The sequence below is a fragment of the Podarcis vaucheri genome (genome assembly GCF_965113315.1).
Source record: "Podarcis vaucheri genome assembly, chromosome: 16".
Lineage (NCBI taxonomy): Eukaryota > Metazoa > Chordata > Lepidosauria > Squamata > Lacertidae > Podarcis > Podarcis vaucheri.
The window spans coordinates 14,240,475-14,260,062 of NC_138754.1; the positions used below are offsets into that span (position 1 = coordinate 14,240,475).

The window sequence follows — 19,588 nt, forward strand, 5'->3', positions numbered from 1 at the left end:
GCGCCTGCCAACCTAGCAGTTCGAAAGCACCCCCGGGTGCAAGTAGATAAATAGGTACCGCTTACCAGCGGGAAGGTAAACGGCGTTCCGTGTGCTGCGCTGGCTCGCCAGATGCAGCTTGTCACGCTGGCCACGTGACCCGGAAGTGTCTCCGGACAGCGCTGGCCCCCGGCCAATAGATGTGAGATGGGCGCACAAACCCCAGAGTCTGTCAAGACTGGCCCGTACGGGCAGGGGTACCTTTACCTTTACTGGAGCCTTGGAACTCATAATTTATTTTTTCCTCTGGACACCTTAGATTCTTGGGGCTCAGCCGCTGGGTTCACTGTTGACACCTTTTGGGGGGGCATCTTATCTCCTTTTCTCTTTGTTATCTTTTAAGGCAGTCTTTAGGAAGTTCGATTTGGACAAGTCGGGGAGCATGAGTGCCTACGAGATGCGGATGGCTCTGGAGGCTGCAGGTGATCTGCCCCTTTTTAATTGCATTCAGTTTTCTAGGCAGCCTCTCAACTGAACTAGTCCTCAAGGTGGAATTAAAACCAAGTCATCAATCAGAATCAAGAAGCCCAGCTAACAGCCGGGGATCCTGAGTGGTTGGCCACTGTGGGAACAGAATGTTGGAGTAAGATGAGCCTTTGGCCTGATCTAACAGGACCCTTCTTGTCTTCTTTAACATATCCAGTTCCTTTGCCCTTTCCTCATTCATTGTAACTGGAAGCTGTGCATGAATGATGTAGACAAATGGGCAGTTCAGGTCCTGTGAGAAAGACCCTTGTGACTCGTTGTCTTTCCTGCTCAGCACCCAGCCAGGTGGGATAGTGGAGATACAGCTGCCATATAAGTTTTGTATTACAGGTGTTCTTCAATTCTCAACTCCCATCAGCCCCAGCTGGTATGGCCATAGTTTAGTGGTGATGGGAGTTGGAATCCTGCAAAGTCTGGAGGGCCACAGATTCCCCACCAAGGTCTAATCTAAACTGCTGGATTTCAAAGCACACGACTGTCTGAATTGCTCACAGTCCCTCGGCTTGCCTCAAAAGCGGGCGACACTGTTGTGTTTTTAAGAAAGCCGCCCAGCTTCTGAATGAAATGTGTTTGCTCTTTCTTTCTCTCGCCCAGGCTTCAAGCTGAACAAGAAACTGTACGAGCTAATCATCACCCGCTACGCTGAACCTGATCTGGCCATCGATTTTGACAATTTTGTCTGCTGCTTAGTGCGACTTGAAACCATGTTCCGTGAGTGCCCTTTTCGTAGCGTGGTCGTTTTGTATTTTGATGTGTGACCAGGTTGTTTTAGTCTGCCTATGGAGGGCATGGGCAAAGCCCCCTTGCCCAACCCCCAGGACGCCATAGCTATTGAGGACTGATGGAGGCTTTTATTGTCTGCACCACTTCTTCCCTCTTTGGGGTTCTCCTAGAAGTCAAAGGAGGCAAAGGAGTAGCAGGGGACTGCAGTGTTGGCCTTGCGAGTTTAGAAAGGTGTTGGCTTTGCATGCCCCAGTGCTCTAACTCCAGGGCTAGAGGGTTTCTTTAGGTGTGCCTAAAGGCTTTGCAAACCACCAGCAACATTTTAAATTTCCATGCAGTTGCAATATGTTCCCCATGCTGCTCTTAAATTCTTTCCAAAGCAGCTTGAAATGGGTAAGGAGGAAGCAGGCCAGCAGCCTGGTGCATCTTTGGGCATGCCACCCTCCTGGCGCAGTTCTTTGGAGCCTGTCCCTGAAGTCAACAGGGTTGATCTGGGTTTGGTTCCCACCCAGAGAAGTCCTGCAGTGAAATATCTTGATTTAATTCCCACCCTCAACTCTGCCACTCACCCCACATCTCTCTCTTCAGGGTTTTTCCAAGCACTCGACTCAGACAAGGATGGAATCGTCACCTTTGACTTGGTTAAGGTAATGCCTCTCTGATCATTGAAAATAAACTGCCAGTGTCATAATGCTGTGATACAAATGTCTGGTGAGATCACACTCGGGATACCGTGTGCCGTTCTGGTCCTGGAACTTCAAAAAGGATATTGTAAATCTGGAAAAGGTGCGGTGAATGGCAACAAAAATTATTGAGGGGGTGGAACGCGTTTTCCTATGAGGAACGATTATGACATTTGGAGTTTCTGAATTACTATGTTTTTTTATGTTTTTTATAATTTTTTTATTGATTTTACAAAGTTTTAATAAACATAAACAGACAAATAGACACACAAACAAACATGTATAATTTCATATCCCTTTTTTCTTTAAACCTTACTTCATCGACTTCCCCATACCTCCCTTTTCTGCATCCCAATATCCAAAATTATTTCAGCAAATCCTAACAGCAAATCCTGTTTTTAATCCTCCTGAAAACCCACCAGCATTTTTGCAATAATTTATCCTTAACTTACATTAACTTACATGCAGTGTTCCCCAATGTGATTGTGCATTGTGTTGCAGCCTATGTATGCATTTTTGTATGCATTACTTGCAAAATTTGGAGAGGAGCAGATTTTGAAGGATGGGTCTATGTTTCAGTTTATGCATTGTTTCAGAAAGTGTGAATTAGGTAGATTTGCTTTTGACGGTGACCTGAACTGAATTTCTCCTCTATTCCTCTTTTTATCTCTCTCTCCTGCACTGCAGTGGATACAACTAACCATGTTTGCCTGAAGAAGAAACAGCACCATCCCTGCACGGCTGTCTGGCCCCTTCTCCTCGGACATCTTTTGTGCTTTCGTTCTTCTTACCTGCAAGTGCCTTGCATCACAATGTGGTCGCTTCTTGCTTTTTCACTGCTTCCACCTCAAATAAAGGAATAGACACGTGCTTAAACACACACACACACACACACACAGCATTTGCCTCACGTGCCAAGGTGGACTCTCTTGGCTCCCTGCCGCCGTGCCTGGTCATCACCTGTGACCTCGGAAGCTGTTCAGATCCTGCGCTGCCTCCAAAGCTGCTTCTTGCTTTGAATAACAATCCATAGTGAGACTCTTGCCGCACAGCTTGGCACAAGAGGCCTTCCTGACTTGACCTCAGGCTCCTTGTCTTTAAAATGGGGGCTTATTACAGCACCAACATGAGCAGCAACGGTGGCTCTGTGGAAAAGCCCTGAGTGAGCAGTGCATTCTGGGAAAACTCTTGCCTCTTGATGGCCAGTTTTTCAGTGGCTGTTGGCTTTGGTTAGTTTTTAGGGCTTTGTCCTGATGTTGGCCTCCTCTTAAGTTTTTGTTTTTTTTTTTGTCTTAAGATGTATGTGCAGGATAAGGGGGGGCAGCCAAAGAGCTGGCCCCACAGAAGCGTTGTTTTGAAATAGTGGACAAAAATCCTAAGGCACACGGCAGCGGGGGGGGGGAGCCCTGATGCCTTAATTTTTAAAAAGGGATGTCTTGCCTTCTTTGTCCCTATTGCTGGATGTCTGCTCAATCCTCCCAGTTTGCTTCTATAGCCGTCTGGTGGATGCCCACTCTGCAACATAGCACTGCTTGCTGGGAAATCTCAGCCCTCTGTTGGCCACACTTCCTTCGACTCATTTGCCATATTTCTTACACTCAGGCCGTATTTGCACTATACGTTTAAAGCACTCTTGAAACACATTGAACAGCCATGGCTTCCCCCAAAGAATCCTGGGAGCTGTAGTTTGTCAAGGGTGCTGTTGTGAGACCCCTCTCCCCCTCACAGAGCTACCGTTCCCAGAGTAGTTTTAAAATCAGTCCCTCTTCCCAGGGAATTCTGGGAACTGTAGTACTCTCCACACTCTCGACAAACTGCAGTTCCCAGGATAATGGGGTGGGGGGAGTTTTATAAAGAGTGCTTTAAATGTGCAGTGTGCATTTGGCCTCAGATTTGCCCACTGGTATTTCACTATTTGCCAGTGAGATGCCTTCTATGTTTTTGAAACATATTTGCATCAGTGCCAAAGAAATATTCCCACTTCTGTAACTGTTTTGGCCTCTGGTTTTTTTTGTTTTTTTATTTGGCAAATACAAAGTTTGGCAAGTATGGACTGAGACCTGACAGGGGACTTTGCGGGGCTCCTTCTTCAGATGGGCAAAGGCCTGTGTCTACATGGAGGAAGCCTGAGCTTTCAATCCCTGGCATCTCCAGGTAGACAGAGGAGAGAACACAGTCTGGAATCCTGGAGAGCAGCTGCCAGTCAGTGTAGACAATACAGAGCTAGCTAAACCAAATGTCTGGTTTGGTGTAAAGCCGCTTCTGATCTCCCTGCTTATATCAGCCTTTTATTCAGAAGCAATTGGACTGAAATCTTATTTTTAAGGGGAGGACTGCCTTTCAGTGGCATGTTCTACAGTTCAATCCTCAGCATCTCCAGGTAGGGAGAGGAAAGAGAACTACATGGTTCAATGGTCTGGCTCCGCCATAGGGTGGTTTCCTATCTTCCAATCTGTATCTGGCTGCAAGGACTTCATCCCTTTTCTCCAGCCCCATATTTTCCACTCGCCCGAGGGACCCCTTTTCCTCACTGGTGCCTGCCTTTTGGCATCCACAGCTTCACATCACTGACATCTCGAGAAGTTGCCTGTGCCAGCCTTGCTCCCCTCTGACTGTTGTCCTGCCTAGAGGGTGCCTTTCTTGAATGGGAAACTGATAACCCTGCAACGCCTGGAGGCTACGGGTCCACCACCCCCAGGATGATGATGATGATGATAAATTTTATTTATACCCCGCTCTCCCCAGCCAAGACCGGGCTCAGGGCGGCTAACAACCAATAATAAAAACAAGTTGATTAAAATACAAGATTAAAATACATTAAAACATTAGGATGCAGCCTCTACACAGGAGGAGAAAGGAAAAAGAAAGAGGGGGAGGGAATCAAACTGGTTCTAAGCCAAAGGCCAGGTGGAACAACTCTGTCTTACAGGCCCTGCGGAAAGAAATCAGATCCCACAGGGCCCTGGTCTCATGAGACAGAGCGTTCCACCAGGCCGGAGCCAGTGTTGAAAAGGCCCTGGCTCTGGTTGAGGCTAATCTAACTTCCTCAGGGCCTGGGACCACTAGGGTTTTGCTATTTATGAACCTTAAGGTCCTCCGTGGGGCATACCGGGAGAGGCAGTCCCATAGGTACGATCTGGATAAGGAACTGACTCATGGAAATCAAACAGGGTCAGGCACAAAATGATTGGCAATCCTGTTTGGCCAACAGTTGGGCAGGCTGCTTCCTGTCTCTGGAAGCTTCTATGAGCATTCCAATGCCTGACCTCAAGGCCTGAGGGGCAGAATTCTCACCCAGAGACTGGTTTGGGGTGAATTGGGGCCTCCAGGCTGCGGCAGCTGAATGCCCTTTACTCGTCTCCCCCACCCACTTCACACTTGCTCCCAGAAAGCCGCCTGAGGTGCTGCAGAAGCCCCCTCACTCCCCTCCGAGGCTGTTTCATGTCTCCCTTGAGGTGCCCAAATGGGAGACTTCTGAGGTGATGTTTGCTTCTGTAATTGTGCCAGAAGATTCCGTTATCAGGGATTATTTTACACTCCTATGATGCAACTGGGTACTACTGTTTAATCTTTTTGTTTTGTATTGTAGAAACAGACTTGTTTTATTGCCAAAGGGAAAAAAAGAAGTGCTATTATTAAAGCAAGATGCTTGAGTCCCTATTGGTTTGGGCTGTTTTTTGTTAAGTTTCATTCCTTCACCACACGGTTCGAGGGAAGGTTACAACAATATAAAAATGCAACCTTGAATAAGTTAGAATAATTTACAGTCGGAAGAATAGGGTGGGCCTTAAACCACAACCTTTGCCTGGCTGTGAAGCGTGAAGGCCGCTCCCTGCAAGGCCCTTTCCACCTGGCCTAGGGGGCAGGGCCCAGACTCACCAGCCCTAGAAAGTGGCTCCTCATGAGGCCAGAGGAACATCAACGGGCTATTGTTTTATTTATTTAATATGCTGTGAAACGCTTAAGATTTTTATTAGTATCGGCAAGACAATGGAGATGGTGTTGGGCTTTTGAAGGTAGAGAAGAGAACTAGCCCCACTGTACATCAGGGAGGGCTGTGTGGAGATTGTTGTGATGTGGGGTTTGTGATTTCAGCTCTCTTGACATAATATGCTGGAGACAGTTCTGTAGTAACACTTCTTTATTTAAGCAAACAAGACTGAAGCCTGAGGAGGGGAAAGCTACATTTATAGGGACAGGGAACTAGCTAGAACGGATACATTTTGGAGGGAACAATATCAGGCAATCACAGTCCTGCCTTTTGGAGGAAACCAATAAGACAGAGGATCCAAATACAGCAGCTTAAATGGACCAATAGTAGCTGTACCCTCTGAAACCAAAAGGCAGTTACTTAACCCTAATGCAAATACAGACAATAATACAGATATAAAATCCTTTGACTCAATACACAACAGAGAGAATCTCTTCCTTTCAATTCCTAGGAATTTATCTCAGTGAAGACCTTACTTGGAAAATCAATACAACCCAGGTGGTTAAGAAAGCCCAACAGAGACTCCATCTCCTCAGAGTATTGCAAAAGAACAATGTCAATCAAAATCTGATGATCTCCTTCTACTGGTCCACAATAGAAAGTGTCCTTTCATACTGCATCTCGGTGTGGTACGCTGGTTTGACATCAACTGATAGGAAGTTCCTACAGAGGGTGGCGAATACAGCACAAGATATTATGGGCTGTTCCGTGAATCTGCTGGATGAAATAACGGAAGAATGTTACCTCAGGAGAGTGAGGAAAATTCTCAGGGATGATTCACACCCTGGCCGGCACTTTCTTGATCTCCTGCCCTTGGGCAGAAGATATAGAAGCATAATTAGTCGCACCAACAGGGTAAAGAACAGCTTCTATCTGTGGGCTGTTAGGCTGCTGAATGAAAAGATAACGGGGCAACTGACTTTTAGGTTTCGTGGGTGTGCCTCAGTAAACGAGGGGAATTAAGACTAAGAGAGCTGAGTGGGGGGCGCTCATGTAATCTCACTGTATACAAGTTGTACAAGTGACAATAAAGTATTTCAATTATTCAATTTCAATTATTAAAACTATAAAGCGGTATAGAAAATTAAAAAACAATAAAATAAAATATGTAGCATCTGGTTCCCCCAGCCTCTCAGGAGAGGGACATTCACCCGCAGAGAGGGAATCGGTGGAGCTGGAGAAAGCAAACTGACCAGATACTGAGTCTATGCAGCTAATTCAAGATGGATCCAAAACTCTTGCCCAATTCATCATCTCCAATGGACCAGGTGAGTGTGACTGTGGAAAAACGGCCTTGTGGGCCAAAGTTAAACAGACCGCTGGCAGAGTTTACTTTGACCCTCAAACCGGAGGATCCCTGTTTGGTTGCCTGGGATTTGCAGCCATTTGTGTCACAATGCCTGGGTTCCAGTTTCCCTGGAGACGCCAGAGAATTCCAAAGCAGTTAAACAGAAGCAGGTTGAGGCTGAGGCGGACAACTAGGCCGATGGTATGCATCCTAATAATATAATTAATACTAATAATTTATTTTTTTTACCCCACCCATCTGGCTGGCTACATCACCCCATAATTAGCATTTGGCATAAAGGAGGCTAGGGAAACCCAGCCAGATGGGCAGGGTATAGATAATAAAAATAAAATTCCAGGAGATTGTCAGGGGCAGATTTGGGAAGCCGGATGCAAACAGAGGCAAAGTTAGGATCCACACATGCTTCTAGCTCCAGAGATTTTAGCTGCAGAAATACTCAAAAGGTGTGGGTTTTTTTCTTTGTTCCTTCTGCTATACACAGGAAATCGCGCCAAGGAGTGAAGTGCATTGCAAGATCCTATGAACACCCTCTTTCTCCTTGCTCCGCTCATAGCCACCCCAAAAGCAGCTGTCTTCCTCCTTAGCTCTGCCCTGGGATAAGTCCCCCTCATCCTCGAACCAGACTATGTCCTCCTCCCTGCTGGTCTCCCCTGAAGATATCCCCATCCCCCCTGAGTCCCCCTAAGAAATTGCTCCACTCCTCTGCTTCCTCTCCATTCAGCCCGCCCTCTGAAATTCTCCCACAATATGCCTTCTTACCCCTGAAACTTTCCCAGAATATGCCCTCTTCCCCACTGAAACTTTCCCAGAATATGCCCCCTTCCCCACTGAAACTCTCCCAGAATATGCCCCATTCACCCTGAAATTTGGCCAGACTATGCTTCCTAAAAGTTGGCCAGAACATGCCCCGTTGCTACCTGAAGCTTGGCTAGAACATGCCCCCTTGCCCCCGGAAACTCCCCCAGAATATGCCCCCTTGCCCCCTGAAACTTTCCCAGAATATGTCCCCTTGCCCCCTGAAACTTTCCCAGAATATGCCCCCTGAAACTCCCCCAGAATATGCCCCCTTGCCCCCTGAAACTCTCCTAGAACGTTTCGGGGGGGAGGGGCATATTCTGGGAGGGTTTCAGGGGGGAAGGGGGCATATTCTGGGACCTTTTCAGGGGGCAAGGGGACATATTCTGGGAACGTTTCAGGGGGGAAGGGGGCATATTGTGGGAGAATTTCAGAGAGCAAGGAGGCATATTGTGGGAGAGTTTCAGGGAGCAAAGGGGCATATTCTGGCAGAGTTTCAGCGAGAAGGGGGCATTTTCTTGGAAAATTCCTAGAAAATATGCCCCCTTGGCCCCTGAAAGTCTCCCAGGATATAGAGCGCAGTTGCAACAGGGGTTACTATTCCCAAACGTCCAATGTGGTACGAAGGAAGGCAAACCCGAACAAAAGAAGGCATGGAGTTTTATACTTTTCTTACAGCACAGAGGAATATGTCAGAAGAGGGGCGATTGCAGAGATTACAGGTGAGCAGTTGTGAGAAATATTTGGTAAAGTACAGTTGTTATGACAGTTATTAACACTTCAATGTTTACATGCAAAGTTCTTAAGTGGTGTTGACAAAGAGAGGAAGGTTTGCAGATGACTGTTATGGATATTTCTCAGCCCATCCAGTCCATCCTACTGATATCTATCTACTGTATTGTGATTTTATGATTACAGGGAGAATCTTGATGGTTCTGCCTGGAGCTTTTCCTCCAGGGAAGAATGACTATGGGCTTTGGGTGATTCTGGAGCTTATGTTGATGTTTCAGAGCTTATGTTGATGTTCCCTGACGCCTTGCGAATGAAGTGTTATATGTTACTTTGTTGTTATGTTACGTTGTTAATGACTTATTAAAATAAACAGTTGTATTTGTGAATTTGTGTCATATCACTGTAGACCTTGTAGGTGGAGCTGTGGTGCTGTTTTAGTGTTTGAATGTATTCCAAATATGGCACTCAGTAAGGGACGCTGGTGGCGCTGTGGGTTAAACCACAAAGCCTAGGACTTGCCGATCAGAAGGTCGGCGGTTCGAATCCCCACGATGGGGTGAGCTCCCGTTGCTCGGTCCCTGCTCCTGCCAACCTAGCAGTTCGAAAGCATGTCAAAGTGCAAGTAGATAAATAGGTACCGCTCCAGTGGGAAGGTAATGGCGTTTCCGTGCGCTGCTCTGGTTTGCTGGAAGCGGCTTAGTCATGCTGGCCACATGACCTGGAAGCTGTACGCCGGCTCCCTCCGCCAATAAAGTGAGATGAGCGCCGCAACCCCAGAGTCGGCCACGACTGGACCTAATGGTCAGGGGTCCCTTTACCTATAGTCACTGGAAGGACAGATCCTGAAGCTGAGGCTCCAATACTTTGGCCACCTCATGAGAAGAGAAGACTCCCTGGAAAAGACCCTGATGCTGAGAAAGATTGAGGGCACAAGGAGAAGGGGATGGCAGAGAATGAGGTGGTTGGACTGTGTTCTCGAAGCTACCAACATGAGCTTGACCAAACTGCGGGAGGCAGTGGAAGACAGGAGTGCCTGGCATGCTCTGGTCCATGGGGTCACGAAGAGTTGGACACGACTAAACAACAACAATAGTCGGTACCAGTGTCCTCAAAGGGCTGAAGATGTAGCTTAAAACCAAATTGGGTGTCTTTAAGGACAGAAATGGGCCATGAAAGGCAGGTTAACGCATAAAGAAAGCAACCATGTAACTTAAGCTACTCCTAAAATACTTCCTTTCCCCATACATCAATTTCTTAGAGGACATGAGAACATGCATTATGAGTAACATCAATGTTCAAATATTTTAAAAAACTTCCCTGTATAGAGAAAATTAATTAAGAACGGAAAAGCCATTTATGTAGTGCAATTATAGATAAAGTGAAATACATTAAAACAAATTTGGGACGGATAGGAAAGAGATACTTTTACTATACAAGAGCAGTGGTGCAGAAATGAGTGCCTTATTTTCTAATTTTTTTAAATCAGCTGTCTGCTTTAACCAACACTTCTCAAGACTGTCTTAATGCAGGCCACTCAACCACTGCTCAGAGGAGGAGGGGAGCTACGAAGAAAGCCAAATCAGTCGATCGTTTCCATTACCTGGTTGCCGCCATATATTATGTTAGCACAGGCACACGCGCAAGAGAGAAAATCGGATAGAAAAGCCCCCTTTATCTCCGTCGGCCTCGTCCGCCTCATTTACATCTCCCTGGATGGCATCCTGGCCTTTAGCAGGATCCAGTTCTAAAACTTCTTCAAGCTTCGCTTTCCCCCCTCCTTGCTTTTCCTCTCTCCTTGACGCTGCTGCTGCTGCCCCGTGAACGGAAATCAAGAGCAAAGCTGGTCGCGCTGAAAGCAATGGGGAGAGAAAGGAAGAGAGAGAGGAAAAGGAGAGGGGGGGGGAGGCGAGTGAAATCGCTCTTAAAAGAAAAATCCCAGTGAATTGTATTGCCAGCACCCTTTCGTCCATGCACCTCTCTCTGTGTGTGACTGCGGATTGCGATGTCCTGACACGGACTCTCCACTAGCTCTGAACTGAAGCCGCCTCCACCTCTTCCTCCAAATTTCTACCCACCCCTGGGCTCAGTTTATCATATAAACGTGTATAGAAGCGGGCAAAATATATAGTGGGGGAGGAACACACATATATTCTTCACCACCCGGCTTCTTCTGTCTCCTCGCCGCCCCCGCCACCACCTGCCCAAGCTGGTGGGAGGGGAGGGGGGCTTCTGGCAAATAAAAGCAGACTAGAGACAGCTAAGTACCAAACGTGAAGGAGGTAATCTAAAGGCTCGATCTGCCACCACTGGCCATTTTCCACTCCATTTGAGCTGCTTGCGGCTGCACGGCTTTGGGGAGGAGAGGAGGAGTGATGGGGGCGAGAGAAAGAGAAAGGAGCAGTGCGGGGGTGGGTGTGTTCGTGCCAAAGCTCTGAGTTTGATCTGGCAAGGGCAGGAAGCGCTGGATCACTTCAGCCGGCGGCGGCGGCTGGGAGCTTTGGGGCAGCCCCGCAGCGAAAGCAGGAGAATCGGCTGTATCTCGGAGTCCCCACTGGGTGCCGTCCGCCCACTGGAGGACCTACTCGCCAGCTCAGTTTCAAAAACCTTGATCTGTGGTATTGACTTTTTTTCTTAATTTTTTTAAAATAACTTTTTTTCTTTCTTTTTTTTAAAAAAATATATTTTTTAAAAAAATAATTTATTTTTTTAAGTGTCCCCGGATTTATTGAAAAAAATCTGGTAACCTTAGGGTAGAGGCCCTTAGATGTATGGTGTGCAGCAGCTTAAGTTGCTAGTGTTTAAGCTTGCTAGCGACTATATTCACATTGCAGCGTAAATCAATCAAGCGCCCCACTGACAGGAATCGCTGTAAGGTAAATACAGCGCGAGGGCCGCCTCACGTGGCGGATGGATTGGCTAGGCGGCTCGCCAATCACACTCCTAAAGGCGGTCCCCAGAGCCCGCTCGCTCTTTGGATTGGCGGCGAAGACTTCCTTCGGCGTCGCGCATGCGCCGCTATGGCCGGCAGCGGTTGGGAGCGGAGGGTGCTGCCCGTGTGCGTGGGGGCGGCGCTGGTGGGCGCGCTCGCCCTGGAGGTGGTCGCGGTGCTGCTGCTTCGGCAACGCGGAGGCGGCGGCGAGCGCGAGAGCGAGGCCCCTAGGACGGAAGCATTCCCATTTGTGTCGCTGGCATCGCTGCTTTTCCTGCTGGGGAACGTGCTCGAGAACGCGCGCCGTTTCGTCACCGCCTCGCCCAGCACGCGCGGCGTTATGCTGGCGGGGGCGGGGCAAGGATGGGAGTGAGTTGGGGGGGGGCTTCGGCGGACGGCAGCCAATCAGAGAAGGGCGTGGGAGTGTGGAGGCGGGTCTTGGGGAAGTGGCGGGAAAAGGACTGGGAAGGCGTTTTTTGTTAGGTTAGGGCAGGCTTCCTCAACCTTGGCCTTCCAGATGTTTTGAGACTACAGTTCCCATCATCCCTGACCACTGGTCCTGCTAGCTAGGGATCATGGGAGTTGTAGGCCAAAAACATCTGGAGGGTCGAGTTTGAGGAAGCCTAGGCTAGGGAAAGCACCTTGGCCTGACATGCTCAGAGGCACTCTTCTCATTGGATTTTATTTTTTCAAAGCTCTTTTTTGTCAAGAGGAGGAAAAGCCCTGAGGAGAGCAACAGCACCCGTGAGGCCTAGCTAAAAGCTTGGGGTACCTTAAAGGGAAAGGAATTGAGGAGATATCACAGCTGTCAGGCAGGAGGTCCCATCTCTGGGGCCATTACTTAAAAAGGGAACCAGGTAGCAGATAATGGGAAAGGCCCCTGAGAATTTCAGGGTAGACAACTCTGTGTTAGATGCTCTGCCAGAGTAAACAGTACTGAACCAGATGTCTTACCTGGCAGGCTTGCAGCACAGGTTTTTTGTTTTTGTTTTTTTGTAAGCAAGACCCTGCTTCGTTAAGATGATGGAGGCAAGTGTTAGAGAGAGAGAAATACCAAGGGGAATTTAGAGAAATGGATTTAATATGTAAGATTAAAAAATGAATGAGTATGCTGTACAAACGAAAGAGGAATATTGTAAATGAATTCCTCAGTGGCCACAAGGAAATGGGTATTTACTGCAGCAGCACTTATATTGTGCAGTTCATTGCATTTGTATGCTAGGGAGGTTTCTGTGCCTGATTTTAGATGCCAGGTTAAAGCATATTATTTACAAGAGTTTAACCTCTCATGTGACCTATTTTTATGTTATTCTGATATTTGCCTCTTTGTTTATCTTTGAATTTCTTCTCTTAGGTTGATTTTATTAAGTATGCTGCCTTGAGAAGGTTTTGTTCTTAATAGGTCAATGCAGAAATTAACATATAAACAAATAAAAGCATATCAGGTAGAAATAAATGGGAGTACTGTAATCCCCATTGAATTTAGTAGAACTTAATTTATGGTTAGGGGGAAAGGCATACTGCCTTTAAAAAAAAAAAATAGTTACCCCCTTCAATGTATTTATTTGTTTTATCAGTTTTATGCTCCACCTTTCAATCAGTTGCTCAGGGTGACTTGTAACTGGTTGAAAGAATACTCCCTCACATATCTGTGCCCACAACCTAGCAGCCTTTAATCCTCTGGCTGCTCAACAGTCCCAGGGAAGCCTGCATTTGGAGCAGAGTGTTCTTTCCTCCAATGGAGGAGAGAAGCACCGTCCCCACAATTGCTCCCTCTGTGGCCAGTGGTTGGAGCTGGGTTCATCTCCCACTTGCTGTGTGATCTTTTCCCCGAGGGACTGAACTGCCAAAAGGCACTTAACCAGAGTTTCTAAGATTAAAAAGCAACATTGGAAGCCGCCTTATGCCAAGTCAAACCACTAGATTAACCCAGTTTTAAGCAAACTGTTGGGCAATGGTTCATCTGGGATTTAAGCAAGGTTCCCCCCCCCCCCAGATGCCAGAGATTGAACATGGGTCCATTTGCATGCAAATCATGTCCTCTGCCGCTGGGCTGAGTGAGTGGAGTAAGAAGAGCCCAGTAGAAACCTCACCGTCGCTCCTCACTCTCTTTCAGTTACTGCTACTCCTGCCAATCTCACGTGCCTCCCCGCTGCAGCCACTGTTTCTCCTGCAACGTTTGCATCCTGCGGCGTGACCACCATTGCACTTTGCTTGGCCAGTGCTTGGGATACCAGAACTACCGCTACTTCCTTTGCCTGCTGCTACATGGCTCTGTCGCCTTGCTGTATGGCTGCGTGATCAATGCTGACGTGGTCCTATCACTGCTCCAGGAGGGCACCTCTGTCCAGGCGATGCTGCTGCTACTACTTCCCTGGCTTATGTTACTGATGGGTAAGATTCATTGGCGCAGTACAGACTCCATCACAGCCCTACAGTTGCATGCTGGAAACCGACGAAATAGGCCTCTGCACCACTCTTAATAGTACCAGCCCTGCTTTTGATAGTACAGGCGACTCCCCTCTTATGCGGGGGTGACGTTCCAGTGCCCCGCACGCATACAGGAAAATCGTGTAAGTGGGGAGTGCCCCCTAAACACCCTTGAAATGCCCTTGGTGCCTCTCTCTCTCCAATCCAGATCAAAAATACTGTACCAAAAATATCCGCAACTGGAATTGAAGTTCTGGGGCTTGCAGAAGGCTGGAGGATGCGTGGAAAGGTTGCTGCTGTGCTACCGCATGCACCAGCTGTTAGGCAGAGAGGCTGAGCAGCCTAAACTGTGTCTCTGGTCTCTTTGGGGCTTCCGCTGCCTTTACCTGTCCTCTTCAAGCTCTGGGGAGGGTCTCCTCACGAGCCATGAGGACTCTCCAGCTCTTTTCTTCCATTTCCTGGTATGAATTAAATTACTTAATTATTTCCCAGTGCCACTATACGTGGTTGTAGGTGCACAAGTGGGGGGATGCCTGTATCTGTGGAGAGGGTTTAATTCAAGCCCAGGCTTACCTCAATTGATAGAGGATGAGATACTCAATATCAGGGTCATGGGTTCGAGCCCCACATTGGGCAAAAGATTCCTGCATTGCAGAGGGTTGGACTAGATGGCTCTTGTGGTCCCTTCCAACTCCACAATTCTATGATTCTACCTGTCCTGGGACCTTCTGCATTCAAAACAGATACTTTACCACTCAGCAAGGTCCCTTCCTCTAAAGATAAGGCATCCCTGCCGTCAGGCTTACGATATACCAGCCATGGCACAAAAGGAAAGGGCATTGGGAAGTGGGGAGCAAACAGAGGCATTTCTTAGAGAAGGTGAAATAGAAAGATTTTGATGAGAGGCAAAGCCAAAAGTTGCTGGTTTTCCAGCAAAGCAGATGGAGGGGTCCTGGGATCCCATCTTCCTCTCCTTTTGGTAACTAACGTAGCACTTGGATCTCTCTTGTAGGGCAGGTGAACATCACAATCTTCATCTTTGCTTTTGTGACTGACGTCTGCATTGTTGGCTTCCTCTTCTGCACGGGCTTCCTGCTCTTTCACAGCCTGCTGGCCCTGCGTGGGCAGACGACCAACGAATGGTTCGAAGGAGATCGTCAGTACGACTTGGGCTGGAAAGACAACCTTCGGGAAGTGCTGGGGGATCAGGGACACCTGGTGTGGTTCATGCCTTTCATTGCTTCCCCTTTGCCGGGGGACGGGATCACCTTCCGAACTAAGTGCCCCCGATCTGAGCCACTCCCCAAATCCCGTGACCTCTAAAGGTGGGTTCCAGGGTGCAGGTTGGGGCTATGTATAACATGCACTTCTTATGCAAGGATGACCAGAAAAAAGCAATCAGTGGGCAAAATAATTTCTTTTAACAATAATAATGCTTGTTGTTGTTGTTTAGTCGTGCCCGACTCTTCATGACCCCATAGACCAGAGGTTTGTCCAGCGCTTTCGCATGTTCAAACCACTGCACATAACTTACTTGGTTGTAATCCTTACAGGGTTATTGTAAGGCAGGTTTGGGGGGAAATTTGTAAGCCAGTGGACCCTGGTTTATTTGCTAATGGTGGGGTGTGTTAAAATTTTAGGAAATGGCAGCAGTTCCAAGGCACAATCGCTGCAAGGCCTGTGAGTCTTGGAAGCTCATAACATGCAAGGCTACTTTTCTCAAATCTTCTTTCTCCAGTATTTGATGTAGCCACACACTTGCTCTCTCCCCCACCTTGACTCCAAAAAGAGCTCTTCTTGTGCAATTTACAGGAGCAGCAGAGATACAGTAAAATATTATCTGCAGAAAAATGGTCACTTATGATTACTTTGAAGGAATGCTAATAATGACCCACACACTACTCATCCATTCTGGTTACTTTTTGTTAATCTGAAGAATTTTAACCTGCTCTTCAGCTGAGAAAGGCTCCCAGAGTGGATTGAAAAGATTAATAATAAGATAGCCCTTGTCTTCAAGCTAAAGGCAGTCTTGACATAAAAGAAAAAAGGGGGGGGGGGAGGAAAAAAGAAAACCCAGACACTATTTCTTAGTTGTTGTTAGTTATTTCACTTACAAGGTTCTCAAAATAACCATCTGGAATGGAAAGAGTCTAAGGAGGGGAAGAGCCAGGGATTACTACATTTCCCAACAGAACTGATGGTAGCCCTGTTTCTCTTTCTTTCTACTGCAGCCTGATAGCAGTCCATGACAATCTCTCTCTCTCTCTCTCTCTCTCTCTCTCTCTCTTTCTCTCCTTCCAGGTTTCCATTCTGTGTTTTGCAAGGGGAGTCGAGCCCCTGTGAGGGGAGAGTGATTAGCTACACCTCTGCTCTGCTCAAAAGCAGATGAACTGAGAGATGAATTCTTACACGTTTTGCTCCCCTGTCATCAATAGCTTTTTCCTTTTGGGGTTCTGGTGACATATACTTCCATCTGATTTGGTGGCTTTTGGCACACTGGGGATGCTTTTGAGGGGCCCCAAACGGCTCACTTCAGTGGTCTGGAAGGAAGTCTCCATGGGAGCTTAGCCATCCTGCTGGGCTAAGTTCCATCTGGCGGCTGAGGTTGCTGGGACCAAATTTATTCACTGCCTTTCAGATCTGCGTGGTGCTTTTCCACCAGCTTATTTCACTCCACAGCTGTGAAATGTCACACCCCCTTCCTTACTCTCTCAGGCTGGAAGGCACAGGGAGAAGCTAAGAAAAACTAGGCACGAATTGCGGTGGGAACACAACACAAAAGTTTGTAGTAGGTGCGAAGGCTTTACCTGTCACTCTCTTCTTGGCATTTGTGAGTTTGGTATCTCATTGACATAGGGAACTTGCTTCTGCCAAAAGCGAGCAAGAGAGGAGTGAAGGAATTCTGGCGATATTTATCCCTTTCCTTTAGAATTCTGCCAGCCGCCTTGCAATGCTTAGGATCCTTCCACATCTACGCTCTGCTTTTGTGCTTTGGCTGTATTACCCACTGAATCCTTACAAAATGTTGCCTGCCTGGAGGTCTGCACTGCTGTAAGCCCACAAGATGGGGCTGGAGGATCAAAGAGACAGGATTCCTGGCCTGTTTTCCAATAATATTTCCAGTAATGTAGGGTGTATTAAACGGCCTTATTTGGAGTCGGAGAGTTGGTTCACCTAGCCTAGTAGTGATGGCTCTGATGGATAGTGGCACTTTCCAGACCAGCTACATAGATGCTTCAGCTGCAGCTGCTGAGGATTGAACCTGGGACCTTATGCATGCAAAACAGGGCTCTACCATTGAGCTTCTGGATGATGGAGGCACTCCCAGTGCCCTGAGAGGTGGAGTGTCAGGGCATTCTTTGCAGGAGATGGTGGTTTGGAGGCTTAAGGCATCTCATTTGATGCTGAGCAGGCATTGTAGGCTGGCAGCATTAGACAGAAACAGTACTGTTCCTTCTTATGGATCTATTCTGCTTCCCTGAATCGCAAGAGTTTTGAGAGGACAGCGGAAAGGCAATGATGGAAATTCGAGCTGCATTCCAGAAAAGTTGTCAGTCCACACTGCTTGTAGGTGGTTTTAATTTCTAGGTACTTTCAATAGTAAACCAGCCACCAGTGCAAACAGCCCCCCAGAGAGGAGGGCAAGAATGCCGGGCTCTTGAGATGCCCACCTTTCCTTGTGGCCATGAGTAATGGAGATGTGGGTTTTAATCCTGTTTTAGCTGTGAGTTCCTTGGCTTAGTTTGGGGAAAGCTGCTATTCTCTTCTGTTTCAGCTTTTCATCTGACATTGGGCCTACCTTTAGATGTAAATGCACCTTTTTACATTAAAATGCTATTTAAAATGACAACACAATTATCTTGTGACTACAGTTATTTATATATATATATATATATAAATACATGAACACACACTCTCAAATGGCATTGCCTTGATTGAAAGGTTCATCTAAGCTCAGAGATGGGAACCTGTTGTCTTTCAGATGTTGGATTCTATAACTCCCATCAGCTCCAGCCAGCATGGCTAATGTCAGGAATGATGGGAGTTGTAGTACAGCAGCATCGGGGGGGGGGCTCGGGTTCTCCACCCCCAATCTAACTCCACACACTATTTCCAGAAATAGCCAGCTACATTACAGTGATTGAGAACAGTGCTTCTCAGACGGTGTGGAAGCCAAGAACCCCGGTATATTACTTCTGCCACATCTAGTCGCTCGAAGGCTGTTGCAAACAGGCTCTGGGGTGGAAAGGCAAGCTTTAAATGAAAGCCCAACATGGGTTGCCATAGACCGGGAAAGCTTTGCCATAATAATTCATGTGTTGGTTACTTCAAGACTGGATTACCGCAATGCGCTCCATGTGGGAGCTTCCCTTGCGCTTGATCTGGAAGCTGCAGGTCGTGCAGAATGCCGCAGCACAGCTGCAGCCAGGAGTGAGACCTTGTCAGCCTAGAACGCCTGTGCTCAAGAGATCTGCGCTACTTGCCGATTTGCTACTAAGCCAAGTTCAATGTGTTGTTATCACTATATAAAGCCTTTTAACAACTTGGGACCAGTTTACCTGCGAGATTGCCTTACCTCACATATGCCCAGTTGACCGCTTTGATTGGTGGATTGGCCTACTACAAGTGCCACATAATACCTGTTCTGGATTTGTAAGAACTCGGATCATTTAGTGTCACAGCACCCATTGGAACTCCCTGCTGATTGAGATCTAGCAGGCACCTTCACTTTACTCTTTCTGCTAAAATCATTCCTGTTTAGACAAACCTACCCAGATGCTTAGAAAGTTATCTGTTTTAGTATTTTAATTTCTGTATGTTATAGAGTAGCATACCCTCCAACATTTCTCCGATGAAAATAAAGGTAAAGGTACCCCTGCCCGTACGGGCCACTCTTGACAGACTCTAGGGTTGTGCGCTCATCTCACTCTAGAGGCCGGGAGCCAGCGCTGTCTGCAGACACTTCCAGGTCACGTGGCCAGCGTGACGAAGCTGCTCTGGCAAGCCAGAGCCGCACACGGAAACGCTGTTTACCTTCCGCTAGTAAGCGGTCCCTATTTATCTACTTGCACCTGGGGGTGCTTTCAAACTGCTAGGTTGGCAGGCGCTGGGACCGAGCAACAGGAGCGCACCCCGCCGTGGGGATTCGAACCGCCGACCATGCGATCGGCAAGTCCTAGGCGCTGAGGTTTTACCCACAGCGCCACCCGCACCCCGATGAAAATAGGGACATCCTATTCCTTATTTATTTATTATTTTTATTTATTATTATTTATACCCTGCCCATCAGACTGGGTTGCTCCAGCATTAAATATTAAAAAAAGACCTTATAAAGGGCTGCCTTCAGATGTCTTCTAAAGGTTGTATAGGTACTTCTTGACTCAGAGGTCACAAAACTCCATACCCTCTGATGAAAATAGGGACGTCCTACCATACCCTTCAACATTTTGCTGATGAAAGTAAGGACATCT

At 47.4% G+C, this 19,588-nt stretch overlaps 2 protein-coding genes across 8 annotated transcripts in view; both read left to right on the forward strand.

The window, feature by feature from the left end:
- CAPN1 (calpain 1) overlaps positions 1–9,147 on the forward strand; it is a 49,211-nt gene extending 40,064 nt beyond the window's left edge. For 3 of the 7 annotated variants that reach the window (XM_082202729.1, XM_082202730.1, XM_082202731.1), the window contains exons 19-22: positions 383–461; positions 1,120–1,236; positions 1,837–1,895; positions 2,619–5,591. In XM_082202729.1, coding sequence (XP_082058855.1) covers positions 383–461; positions 1,120–1,236; positions 1,837–1,895; positions 2,619–2,645 — 282 coding nt within the window. In that variant the 3' untranslated portion in view covers positions 2,646–5,591. Of the gene's footprint in view, positions 1–382; positions 462–1,119; positions 1,237–1,836; positions 1,896–2,618; positions 5,592–7,050; positions 7,191–7,712; positions 8,749–8,944 lie in introns of those variants that run through there. The other 4 variants (XR_014214446.1, XR_014214447.1, XR_014214449.1 and 1 more) reach the window with 4 other exon arrangements.
- Positions 9,148–11,760: 2,613 nt separating this feature from the next.
- Positions 11,761–17,972, forward strand: ZDHHC24 (zDHHC palmitoyltransferase 24). The gene is made up of 4 exons (XM_082202842.1): positions 11,761–12,056; positions 13,804–14,081; positions 15,130–15,442; positions 16,419–17,972. The coding sequence occupies exons 1-3, from the start codon at positions 11,776–11,778 to the stop codon at positions 15,438–15,440; spliced, it is 870 nt and encodes a 289-aa protein (XP_082058968.1). The 5' UTR covers positions 11,761–11,775; the 3' UTR covers positions 15,441–15,442; positions 16,419–17,972.
- The last annotated feature ends 1,616 nt before the right edge of the window (positions 17,973–19,588 follow it).

Bases quoted from the DNA above. Each gene is read 5' to 3' on its own strand.
- ZDHHC24 (XM_082202842.1), top strand. From the start codon at position 11,776: ATGGCCGGCAGCGGTTGGGAGCGGAGGGTGCTGCCCGTGTGCGTGGGG. The intron at 12,057-13,803 runs GTGAGTTGGGGG...ACTCTCTTTCAG, and splicing joins GGGGCGGGGCAAGGATGGGA to TTACTGCTACTCCTGCCAAT. The intron at 14,082-15,129 runs GTAAGATTCATT...TCTCTCTTGTAG, and splicing joins CTGGCTTATGTTACTGATGG to GGCAGGTGAACATCACAATC.